The 13,092-nt window shown below is 44.2% G+C and overlaps 1 protein-coding gene across 1 annotated transcript in view; it reads right to left on the bottom strand.

Annotated features, from left to right (window-relative positions):
* The window catches only part of TTLL5 (tubulin tyrosine ligase like 5), a 150,090-nt gene that overhangs the window by 114,890 nt on the left and 22,108 nt on the right, over positions 1 to 13,092 (bottom strand). Inside the window, exon 12 of the mRNA XM_063117892.1 lies at positions 11,568 to 11,675. Within this exon, the coding sequence (XP_062973962.1) occupies positions 11,568 to 11,675 (108 nt within the window). The remainder of the gene's footprint in view (positions 1 to 11,567; positions 11,676 to 13,092) is intronic.

Below are 13,092 nucleotides of genomic sequence, written 5' to 3'. Positions count from 1 at the left end.
TATCTTCCTCTCAGTCTGCAGCACTAGGCCTGACAGCTCATATTGCACCCCTAGATGTTGAGGGTACAATGGAAGAAAACTGAAGATCAGATTTCCTTAGATGTTTTCCTAACTTTCCACTTGCATCAGCATCTACAGACAACAAATGGCTATTTCATCTTCACTGCCTTTCTTCAAGGTTTGATAGGAGTTGAGAAGTCAGTGTCTGCTGACAAGTTTCAGCAACCTGAGCTCCTTCTTGATAGAGGTGTTTGCAAACAAGCCCCCTAGATCTGTATACTTATAAACACTTAGAGTGAACTCTCTTCATAAGAAACCGCTAGGTGCCCTGATCGGCTCTCGTAGTACTAATACCATCTATAACAAGCAGAATGGGTGGACAGAAGTATTAATGCAAAACCTTGCACAGATGCTGGAACTCAAATTTGGGATCACTCAGACAAAAACAGCATATTCCCACAGTACCACATCATATTATTTATTTATTACATTTTTATACTGCCCATCAGTGAAGGCTCTCTGGGCAGTGCACAATCAAAACCATAAAATACAAGTACAGATAAATTTAAAACGTTAAAAGTTTTAAAAGGCAATATAAAACCAGCTAAGTCAAAATCGAGGGAAAGCTTGTGTGAAAAGGTATGTTTTCAAGAGGCGTTTAAACGATATGTTTTCTGCCTTCTGAACTGCACGAGGAAGGGTTTTCCAGAGGGTGGGTGCCACTACAGAGAAGGCCGGCTGCCGTGGTTCTTCATGGCGACATTTTGTTTATGAATGGCCAACAGGACCTCCTCTGAGGATTGTAACTGTCATATGTGTGCATATAAGGGAAGGCGGTCTGCTAGGTATGTTGGTCCCAAGTTGTTTAGGGCTTTGTAAAATAAATGTAACCCTGTTTGTGGCTCAGTAGCTAACAGGCAGCCAGCGCAGTTCTTTTAACACGGGTTTATACGAGCAGAGCTAGGTGTCTCCATGAGCATCCTAACTGCTGTGTTCTGCACTAGCTGCAGCTCCCAAACTACACACATGGGTAGCCCCACATAGAGCGCATTACAGTAGTCTAATTGTGAGGTTACCAGTGCATGAATGACCACGGCTAGGCTATCCCTTTCCAGGAATGGGAATAGTTGGCGTACCAACTGAAGTTGATAATAGGCCTCCAGTTACAAAGATGGATCTAGTGTGGAGCAGTGGTTAAAGTGTTGGACTGGGAGTCGGGTGATCTGGGTTCTAGTCCCCACTCAGCCACAGAAACCCACTGGATGACTTTGGGCCAGTCACAGACTCTCAGCCCAACCTACCTCACAGGGTTATTGTTATGAGAATAAAATGGAGAGGAGGAGGATTATGTATACTGCCTTGGGTTCCTTGGAAGAAAAAAAGGTAGCATATAAATGCAATAATAAATAAACAATAAATCCAGAAGCATAGTGAAACTATGGACCTGCTCCTCAGAGGGAGTACAACCCCATCCAGAACAGGCAAACACAATTCCTGTACCTGGGAACCACCAACCCACAAAGCCTCTGTCTTATTGGAACTCAGTTTCAGTTTGTTGGCCCTCACCCAAGCCATAGCTGTATCCAGGCACTGGTTCAGAACATGCACGGCCTCTCCCGATTCAGACAGAAAGGATGGTGCCCAGTGGCACCCCACAGTTCAACTGCCATAGGGCAGAAGTACGTTCCCCCAATGCTATTCTCTGGAACTGACCCTGCAAGTATGAGCTGAACCACCGTAGAACAGTGCCTCCAATCCCCAACTCATGGAGGCATTCCAGGAGGTACCATAATCAACGGTATCAAAAGCCACTCAGAGATCAAGGAGTAGTAGAAGGGTCGCACTCCCCCTGTCCCTTCGTCCTTTTTCTTCTGCTGCCCCTTACGCCTGGAACGCTCTTCCAGAACACTTGAGAACTACAAACTCAATCACTGCTTTTAAGACTCAGCTCAAAACTTTTCTTTTCCCTATAGCCTTCAAATATTGAGTTTGTTCTGACTTTACACTGTTGGTTTTGCCCTACCCTGTGCCTGTTTACACTTCCCTGTGCCTGTTTGCATTCTCCTTCCCTCTTTATTGTTTACTACAACTTATTAGATTGTAAGCCTATGCGGCAGGGTCTTGCTATTTACTGTGTTATCTGTACAGCACCATGTACATTGATGGTGCTATATAAATAAATAATAATAATAATAATAATCATCCATCAGGGCGACCAAGGCCAATTCCATCCCCAAACCAGGCCTGAACCCAGAATAGAATGGATCCAGATAATCAATTTCATTCAAGAGCACCTGCGGCTGAGACGCCACCACTTACTTGAGCACTTTACTCAAAAATGGGGTATTGGCGACTGGCAGCTGCCATAAATCTCTGGGTCAAGGGATATTTTTTTCAGGAGTGGTCATACCACTGCCTCCTTCAAGGCAGTGGAGACCACACTGTCCCACAGAGTTACATTCACCACCGCCCTGATCCATTCGGTCAGCCTCCTGCAGCTAGCGTGAATGAGCCATGATGGGCAAGAGTCGAGAGAGCATGTGGTGGGTCGAACAGATGCAAGCATCTTGTCCAAAACCTGAAACTGATCCCACAAAACAGGATAAGATGATGCACTTTAATAGACACTGAATCAAGTCAGCATGAAGGTGAGTGATTTTATCCTCAAAGTATCTTGCAAACTCCTCACAGCAATCCTCCAAGGGTTCCAGTATTGGATTAGGAGAATTAGATGTAAGTAAATCCCTGAACCACCTGGAAAAATTCAGCTGGACGACATCTCGAGGATGCAATGGAGTTGGCAAAGTAAGCCTTCTTTGCTGCCTTCACCACCACACAGTAGGCATGATTGTACACTCTTAAGTGTGTTCGGTCACCTTCAAGATGAGTCTTACGCCACTTAAGCTCCAGTATTTTTCTGACCTGTTTCATTGTCCAGAACTCCCCAATAAACCAGGGAGACTTCCAATCTCCACAATGTTGAAGAAGGCGCTCAGAAGTGATTGTGTCGATGGCCCTTCGCACCTCGCCATTCCATAGCACGACAAGGGCCTTGACAGAACTGCTGGCTCTGGCTACTGAAAATTCCCCCAGAGCACAGGAATCACTTGGATTCCATAAGTCTCCAGGGGTGGACCAGGGCCTGGCACTGTGAAACCAAATTTCACCAGGAAGTGGCTTGACCATGACAACGGGATCATTTTCATCCCCCCAATATCCAGACCACCCTCCTCATGCCTTGAGGCAAAGACCAAGCAAGGATATGCCCTGCCCTATGTGCTGGGCTGGTGACAAATTGAGCCAGCCCCATGGTTGTCATGGAGGACATGAAGCCCCGAGCTAGTCCTGTTAAGGTAGCCTCGGCATGAATGTTGAAATCTCCCAGGACCAGGGTAAAGCAATGCACAACTTTAGTAAATGAGCCTTAATCTAAATGCTGATATAGTCAGTGAGAAAACTAGTAGATATGTGATAAGACCTTCATTGTGCTGTGTAGTGCTTGTCCTTCAGCCACACCTTTTATAACTGGGGAGTGGAGGGAGACCTAAGAGAAAAGGAGACTGACACCCAACCCACAGGGGAAGCGGACTGCATGTCTGCTAGATGGATGTTGTGTGATGAGATGCAGAAGCCAGCCAAAGAAAGAAGTGGCAACACACTTGGGAAAGGAAGCAGCTGGGGTCAGCAAATATATCAGGAGGTACCCAAGCTGTGAGTAACTCAAGCTTCACAAGGCTCCTGCCTTGTTGGTGGTTGCATTCCACAGACAGGTGAGGCAAGAAGCCAACTCGGGAGCCTCTGTGGACTTACACCTCACAGCCACCTGGTTTCCTCTCCCCTGGAGACATCAGCAGCCACAGCGCTGAGTTGCACACAGGAAACCTAAGCCTCATATGTAAAAAATGGGAGTTTATACAAGCTTCCCCGATTACCTTTACTATTGTTTGGTTTAGCCATAGAGGCTCTAGTTGAACTTTAAAGATCAGTTGCTTGATCCTCAACAAGAGCTTTCACTTACCTGAAAGAAATCATGGCAGGTATGTGCCAGACAAACACTTTTTCGGGGCTCAGGTAAACATCGATTCCTACTCTAGCGTGGGAGGCAGGGCCACATCATAAGCCAGCCTTCCTCAACATGGTGCCCTTCAGCATTGCTGGCTAGGGGATGCTGGGAGTTGTAGTCTAACATCTCTGGAGGACACCAGGTTGGGGAAGGCTGCAATAAACTATCCCTCACAACCACCTTTGCCTGACACAGAAACACTGAACCTTGAGTTTCTCTGCAGATGTTAGGGGCTGGGACTACAAATAGTTGCCTCCAGAACCTTTTTTATAACGGTTTTCAGGGGAGGAACATTGCAATCATTTATTCCATTCACTATTGCAGATTAAAGAGCATACATCATTCAGTAAATAATTTCAGCAGTATGATTATGACACAATCTTATAAGTAAATCATTTACTGAACTACTGGTGTTCTCTCATTTGTAATCCTGGAAAATTGCAACTTAGTTAAACTAACTGCCCTGACAATATGATGGAAGAGTGGTATAAAAATATCTACAATAAATAAAATCCTGTTCTCTCTCATTCCCCCCTGCCCCCATTTGAGAACTGTTTGTCTCAAACGGTATGTAGTTGGTTAAATTATTCCTCAAAAATATTCCTTATTTTTACCTATATTATCTTTGATAAATATCAACAACAGGGTTACAATTCCATGCAGGGATATGTTTTCAGTAATGCAAAACACTTCCTTGGTATTTATGGTCTCACCTGAACTTTGAAAATGCCATGGCCATTACTCCTCAAAAAATACATTACCTGTATCAATCATCAAGGGAGTGGGCTATGGAACTCTGATATAATTATACTCCATTCATATTTCAGCGAACCAAGAGAAGTGTGGGTGCAGCAGTGAAGAATGAGTCAGAAAATGAACTTTCTGCCTTCTCACCATCTCTCCTCTTACCCCTGGGGAAAGGTTTCATAGTGCTTCAAAGCCTTGGTGTGTGCCATAACGGGGCTTTTCTATGCCCACCCAGAAGCAGACTCCAGAAGTCAAAACAATGAAACCTTTAATAGGCTTTGACCGGAATATACCAGTCTCCTCCCTCCTCCTCCTGCTGAATCACCTCTGTAATGGTCTGCTTGGAGTGCTGAAAGCTCCTACTCTCCAGCATTTAACTCATAGATGCCCCTGTAACTTGCCCTGAATTTTTTACAAATAGTGATAAGCTAGCAAGAAAAATGTATTATGATTCCCTTCTTGATCTCCAGACTATACGTATCACATCTGCTAAGGGCCTTGGATCCTATGTATAGCTGGTTTATCCCAATTCCCTTTGTCTGTCAGAGGAGAAGAAAGTTGCCAGTTATGTCCATTTCCCTCAAAAATCAGGACCCCTCTCCACTCACTGCAGATGTTATACAGCTTTCAAATCAGAACTAAGCAGTGGCATTTTCCAGACTACCTGCCAAATTAATGCCTGGTCAGGATGTATACATAATACCTGCAGTCTCCAGAGAGGATACAGCCAGACCACCTAGGCTTGCAATTTAGTCATATCTCCCAATGTCAAACTAGTTAGCATTTGCAAGCGGGGGAAATTGCCCTCACTGAAGATTAAAAACCCACATTATACTAATGGAGGTTATATTTTGCTGTCCTCATTCAAGGCTTTATCCCATGTGTTATGAGAAGTCACCTCAAGATTAAAGGACTAGTTATTATAGATTCCATGGCATTTTTAGGCAGAGTCACTGATCAAATAAGCGAGGGTGTAATATTTTGTCCCCTTGTTTTCTCTTGCAGCTAATAGTGGAAATCTCTTAACTTTTCATTAATAGGCTCCAAATCCATGTGTAACCCTTTCTAGCGCTCTGGAAAACAGAATACTAAATCCCATGGCAACTCTGTGCAAATTCCAAATAAAAAGTTGTACACAAAGGGGCATTCCTGACAGATTAGGAAGCATTGCAAGGGCTGGTTGAGGCAGGAGGAAATTGGGGATAGATGGCATTGGCATCACACACAAAATATAACGAGAGAGAAGAACTAGAGGGCAGATATAACCGCCATTATGCACACACATTACAGAGGTTTTAATCAAAACCTGAAGCTGTGTTTTTGGTTTTAAAAAATTGAAAATATTTTTATGACTCCTGGAAACATGAAAAGGTGAAAACTGTCCCTTTTCTGTGGTTGAAAACCTGAATGACTAGAATCCCATAGTCATGGTTCTGTGTTGCACCACATAAGTGTGGAATTTGACACGGAGTGCAATAATCAACATTGAAAGAATTTCAGTTCAAGTTTTTAAATCCATCCGGTTCCTAGCTATCTATGAAAAGAGGATTAAAAATATACAGCCAATGCCTTGCACCACTGCAGGAGCCAGAAGAAAGGCTGAACACAATATCCCAGGGGTCAGAACATTTGGTGTCAGTTCCTGCTTAGAACGGCTTACACTTCCTTAGGACTAGTACAAGCAAAAATGAATAAAGCAAAATAAGAAAATATGCACCCATTGCTTATTTCACATCACATATACAGGCTTCAGATTTCATTGATTCTTGGGATGGAACTTAAGGCCTTTCCAATGCAGCTTTTTTATAAGGCATGGTCCTAACTACACACCATTTCTTTACAATAGCAGTGCAAGATGTTCATCACTTGCCTCTACAATTTTTGTGCAAATGATATGCAAATGACACACTGTGCTTAGCAAGTCGTTCATCCTTGGGTGAGTCGCTTCAGGAACCAGATACATGACATACTTTAATCAGTAATCCTAAAACTAAGGTCATAGCTAGACCAGGCGAAATCCTGGGGTGATCCCCGCGATCATCCCTGTGCGTCCACATGATGCACAGGGGATCCAAAGATCAGGGAGGGATGATCCCTCCCTTGCCCAGGGATCTCGCCTCCCCTTTAGGGCCATTTTTTCTGCGGTCTTGGGCTGAGCCTGCACAGGAGCACTGCGCCCATCGGGGAGTGGGGAAAGTAAATATTTTTTAAGAATGTACTTACCTTTTGCACTCAAGTGTCCGTGCACTGCTGTTCCCTTAAGTAAAAAAAAGAAAATGGCGGGCATGACGCCTCTCCCTTTGAGGTGGCCATGCGCTGCATGTGTACTGACAGGGAGATCTCACGATAAAAATATTGCGAGATCTTCACCCCTCCACCCAGCTAGACTGCTAGGTCTAGCTAAGGCCTAAGAAGTCCTCATTCACAGCACTCTAACAGAGCAGGGCAAGGCAACAATGCTGGTGATCTTTAGTCACCACAGTATGCAGCCGCTAGTACTGCTGGCTAATCAACAAGACTGCAGGCATTCCAGTACCCTAGGCAGTTCTGAAATAGCACCCTGTATCCCTGCTCTGGATACTGATTTCCAGGTCCTGACAGTTCCTGCTTTCTCATCCAGTCTAGCCCTGGAGTTTGACAGAGTTCAATTTCTCTCTCTGTCCCCAAACTGTCACACTTATTCCACACTTCTCAGCAAGTCTGATCCCTGACAAGCTGCTGTTGCTCACTCACCCACATTTATCTTTGGTACCCGCTACACTCCTTGCCCACACACTCTTAGTCCTACCAGGATCCTCTCCATCAGGCTCGATCCTTCCCACACACATTTCCCCCACCCCACCCCGGGAAGCAGAAGGCTACACGCTAAGTGAAGAGTTGCATCAGCTATTGCAGCAAAAATGCTGCTTCCAAATCTAGAGGCACAGTAGCAGAATTAACCGTGAGATCCATTTAGCAGAGCATTCATTACCGGTATCCCTGTAACAGCACTCAGTATTTTCCATACTCAATCCCATCTCAGTAGGGGCATGTCTTTAATCAAACTCCTGCTTCAAATGTGTGCGGTTAAAACAATCGATGTAATAATCATAGTGCCACCAAACTCCATTGTTATAGGATTCATATCCTGAGCTAAGCGATTATTCTACTCTTGTTCTCCTAGGTCTGTAGGACTCGGTAGCCTTAATAAATACTAATCCTTTATAAGATCAAGTTCACTGGAATAAAATGTTTCTGGGCTCTGAAATTCCCAGCTTTAGTGCTTATATCCTGCTTGCACATAGGGCTGCAGGAAGTAGTAGGTGGCTGTCAAAGGGAAGGCTGAGGAGCAGGTACTGGAAAGTGGGAGAAGGCACACACTGGTACAAGCCGTTGCGTTTTGGAGCATTCCCAACTTCCTTGCCAGTAAGCTTTCCACCCTTTGCCAGTGCATAGCTCTGCACAAGAGCTCTGCCAGATGTAAGCTCTATCGCCGCCATGTGGTACGACTATACAACACACAAACCTTGCAACACATTCCAAGCCAATGCAATGCACTTTCACCCAAATGCTAAATGTATGAAGTGGGCACAAATAATAATTAATCAGAGATCCTCTTGGAAGCTGTGAGTGCTCTCTGAATTTCACTTAGTCCTTTCCCCATTCAGAACTTCTATGGATGACAAATTCTAGGAATATTTCCATTCATAGCTGCTCAGGTTCATCAGTGGTATATATTCCAGCCTGGCACTTGTGAGGTCCAGGTGCTTGATGAAGTTTAACAGGGAGGACCACAAGTACTCCATTCAAAGCCATTCACTTTTGTTCTCCCATTAAGGTTTAGCTAAAATCCTCAGCTTTAGGACAGATAACCTGCAGATTCTAGACAAAGTGTCAGAAGCAATTTATTCTTAGATCAGAGTTTGAGCTATAGTGTGCAATATTTCATATATTAGGCCTGTTCAGACAACATGCTAAGCCACGGTTAGGCAACTAACACTTTTGCAGCAAATGGTTAGTGAGTGTGTTTAAACCATGGTTATGTAGCCACCATGGTTAGGAATGTTTCACACTACACGCTATGTCATGGTTCACATGAAACACTACGCCATAACGGTTTGGGTTTTTTTGCTCCTTTTCCCCTTGTGCTTTGCTTTCTGTAGAAAGTAATAAAACTGTTAAAACCATACATAATGTTTAGCTCAAAATGCTTAACCACCATGGTTTAGGCGTCCTTTCATCTGAACAGGGTTATTGTGAAGAGCTCCAAAATTATTGTTCCAAGACAGGTGAGCAGGCAAGAATATGGAAGACCAGTAAAAAAAAAAAACCCTCTGTGAAATCACTACCTCAGTGTACTGAACTATGAAGAGGCAAATTCAGCACTAGGAATTAAGAAAAGAATTGAACCCAACTACCACCACCCCAGCACATCTCAGAACACCAATATGCATCCATTGTACGCCACATTTAGAATAGTGTGAGCAGTTGTTTTCCTTTATACGAAAGCATTGCAAGTTTGGAGCAAATACAAAAGAGGGGGACTAAAACCATTGGAGCAAGGTATCCTTATGAAGAGAGGCTTAAGAAGTCGACACTTTATAGCTTTAAAAAAGGATGTTGGGGGGGGGGGTTTGGAGACAATGGTAAAGACTTTTAAGATGGTGCATGGTATGGAAAGAGTAAATTGAGAAATTATTCTTTCAAAACACAACAGCTCAGGACTGCCCATTGCAAATGAAAGGCATTATATTCGGGACAAATAAGAGCAAGTGTGACTTCATGCTATGCATGACTTATAGGAGTCAGAGATATAGAAGACTGCAGTAGCCGCTAATCAGAAAGGAAAGGAAAGGAACCTCTCATGCAAGCACTTGAGTCATTACTGACTCCTAGAGGGACGCCTGCTTTCGCTGACGTTTTCTTGGCAGACTTGGTAGCGGGGTGGTTTGCTATTGCCTTCCCCAGTCGCCGTTGCCTTTCCCCCAGCTAGATGGGTACTCATTTTACCGACCTCAGATGGATGGAAGGCTGAATCGACCTGAGCCGGCTGCCTGAGAACCAGCTTCTACTGGGATCAAACTCAGGCCATGGGGAGAGTTTCGGCTGCAGTAACTGCCGCTTACCACTCGGCGCCACACGAGCAGATATAGCCACTAATCAACATAGCTTTAAAAAGGATTAGAGAAATTCATGGAAGATTGCCATAACAGCTGAAAATTATCTTTATTCAGAGGCAATATAGCTCTGATTAGACTCCAGGAGATGGTTAAGATCATTACACCCTGCTTCTGAGCTTCCAGAGAGCTTCAGCTATTGGGCGGTATAAAAATGCAATAAATAAATAAAATTTGACTACTGGTAAAAACAGAACATCAATTTAGATGGATCTTTATCTGATCCCACAAGGAAATTCTGATGTTATATTCCTACATTTGGATTTTTCTTCATAGTTGAAATAATATTAGGACCAGGGGTTGACATGTTTTGGCAGCCCTTGACCAAACACTTCTTGTCAGTAAGACCGTGCCCTCCCGCAAGGGGCAGGGTCTTGTCCCAAACCACACGATGCACCTCTGAAATGCAGTGTAAAGGTAAGAGCAATCTCCTGTTCCCCTCTCCAGTTGTAAGCTTGGAGCTGGAGAGTAGGGTGGCAATACTGCACAATTCAAAATCAAGTCCAGCCTCACTTGCCAGCACCAGCTTGGAGCTAGACAGAGTGAATGGAGGGTTGCTTTCGCTTCAGGTGCTCCAAATCCTCAAAAAAAATCCTATTTGTTCCCCTCCAGCTCAAAACTGGCAAGGGGAGAGAGGCATATCAGCTTCTCCCTGTTCCTGCTTCAAGCTCAGAGTGCCTGACAGGTGCAGAGGCAAGGTCACCACACACCTCCACCTTCCAGTTTGAGCCATTTGTTTTGGCTCTGCACTTACACCTGGCAAGCATGGAGCTAAAACACATGGTGGACTTCCCCCAAACTTTGGGGCTGGGAAGGGGGCAGGGATCGTTCTCTCCTCTACAGCTCCAGGGTTTGGAGGAAGGCTCATCATTTCCACCAGGGACTGGCTAAACAGTCACTGCCAAGCCCTTAGTAGGCCTTAAGAGACAAAGTGCAAGAGGAAGAGAAACTCAAATGCCATGGGAAAGAGAGACCCAAGAGATAGTAAGGTGAAACAATCCTCAATTCCCTATATTTATGAAACTCCAAGCCTTCTATATTTTAGAATCTGCTGTACATTTCTAGAGCTAGAAATGTGCTTTAAAAAGGAGGGGAAAGACTATGTTTCCCAGGAACAAATTCCATGCCCAGCTACAACTTGCCTCGTCTCAACTAACAGCAGTTACCATTCCAATTCTTCTATTAATTAGTTGAGTGCTTTTTGGTTACAATTTTGCTGGCAGAATGAACCCCCTAGGTCATCTGTGCACTAAATAAATGATTTCTCACTTTCATTTTAAAGCTTGCATTTTAATTTAACTGGTGGCCTCATGCCAATCTTACACTAAGAAAAATAAAGTTGCTTAGCACAGTTGTTCTTCGATAGTCCATGCAAGAATGGATGGACAAGCAACCAACTCAATCAGCCACCGATGTTGTGACCATGTGTGACATCAAAGCATAGCTGCTTACCATCTGAAATGGTCTATAGAAGGTGTCCAGCCCATGATTTCTCCATGAATGGCATAATATGGAGTGCCAAACCACCCACCCCCATAGCAAGATGTAACATACAACACACTAAGGGAAACTACAATAGTGAAGACGTTTCAGTTCCTTACCAAAGCAAACACCACGGTGTGGGACAAAGGCTTTACAAGCAGTTGCAATGGCCAGTTCAGCAGAAACAATTGTCTTAATTATCAGATCCTCCACGCTGGCCATCAGAGCTGGACAGAGGAAAGAGGAAACACAAAAAGAACAAGAACTTTGATGCAAGGACTGCTAATCTGAAAAATCACAATAGTTCATGTATGTGAACTTTAGCATCAACAGCAGCCAGCTAACAGAAAGTTCATGCAAGCAGTCACGCAAGAGAGCACTTTAAGTACAACTGTAGGAAAGAACGTATGCACAAGTACAGGCACATTATAAACACCAAGCCAAAGCATGAGAATAAGACATGGTGGGTTTGCTTGACATGACAAACCCACCATGGGTAGTCAGCCATGGTGGGTTGTAATGATGACTGAACTTGCCATGGTTCCCAACCACCTAGGATGAAGTTGCATTGCTGGGAATGGCTAAAGAGCCGCCTGGCAAGAGCAGTGAAAACCACGATGCTTCTCACAATGCCATCCTCCTGGATCCCTTCTTAATGCCCTCACCCCATGCTCCTAAAAATCAAAAGGAAAGGGCACCAGAGAGTGTTCTACACACATTCACAACCCTTTTTTTCCTCTGGTGTTCCGTAAGTGCTCACATTCAAAAATCCTCAGCTATGAAATGTGCATAATTTCCCCCTCTGCTTTGGTACTCTGCCATGAAATATGCATATCTTTACTGATTTCTTTCACTCAATGCTCACTGCTGTGTAACCCATATGTATATCTGACAGATAACAACAGAGACCAATGGATGGAAAGGGCAAGCTTGAAGAGGGGGTGGGTAGTCAAAAGCAGCCAGCAGCTGCAGGAGAAGGAGCTTTTGGGGAGCTAGCAAGGCAAGTGCAAAGTGGAGGGTGAAACTGACTAGGACATTGACAAAGGGGTAATAGGTATCCTGAGCTAAATAGCAGACAGGCCTTCTTGCACTCTTGCGCAAGACACCCCACCCCAAAAATTGCAAAGGTGTTACCACATTCTTAAGGGCACAGAAAATTAATTCCATTTGGTGATCTGATGCAGGGGGAGGGGTAGTTTCCTTCGGTAGCCAGCAGACCAACTGCAAAAATGGTGCTGACGTACAGACTTGGGAAACAAGGAGTTCTGCTGTAACGATGCCTGGGATACATGCCAAGACTTAGGCAGGAGGACTAAGGGGGAAAACAAGCCACAGAAAGCTGCAGAGTGCCCAATCATCTGTCAGGTTAGCGAGCAAATAACCAACCAACGGTGACTTATTCTCAGGGTGGCTTAGTGTGATGTGCGAACTTGCCCTAAAACTAAGTAAGACCATACTTCTGTGTCGAAGCACAATGTAAAGCAAGAGATTACTGATTCATGCAAAATTGTGCCTCTTGTGATAACCAATGAGAGCCCCCAAGGTAATTAATTCTGGTCCCTGTTGGCACTATCAAATTTTTAATGACGGTATGGTAAAATATTTATCCACAGTTTCATTCTAAAGGAAAACATTTACAAGCTG

Source organism: Elgaria multicarinata, chromosome 2 (genome assembly GCF_023053635.1).
Source record: "Elgaria multicarinata webbii isolate HBS135686 ecotype San Diego chromosome 2, rElgMul1.1.pri, whole genome shotgun sequence".
NCBI classification, from domain to species: domain Eukaryota; kingdom Metazoa; phylum Chordata; class Lepidosauria; order Squamata; family Anguidae; genus Elgaria; species Elgaria multicarinata.
The sequence above is the reverse complement of the archived record's forward strand: the minus strand, read 5'-3'. Positions and strand labels throughout refer to the sequence as shown.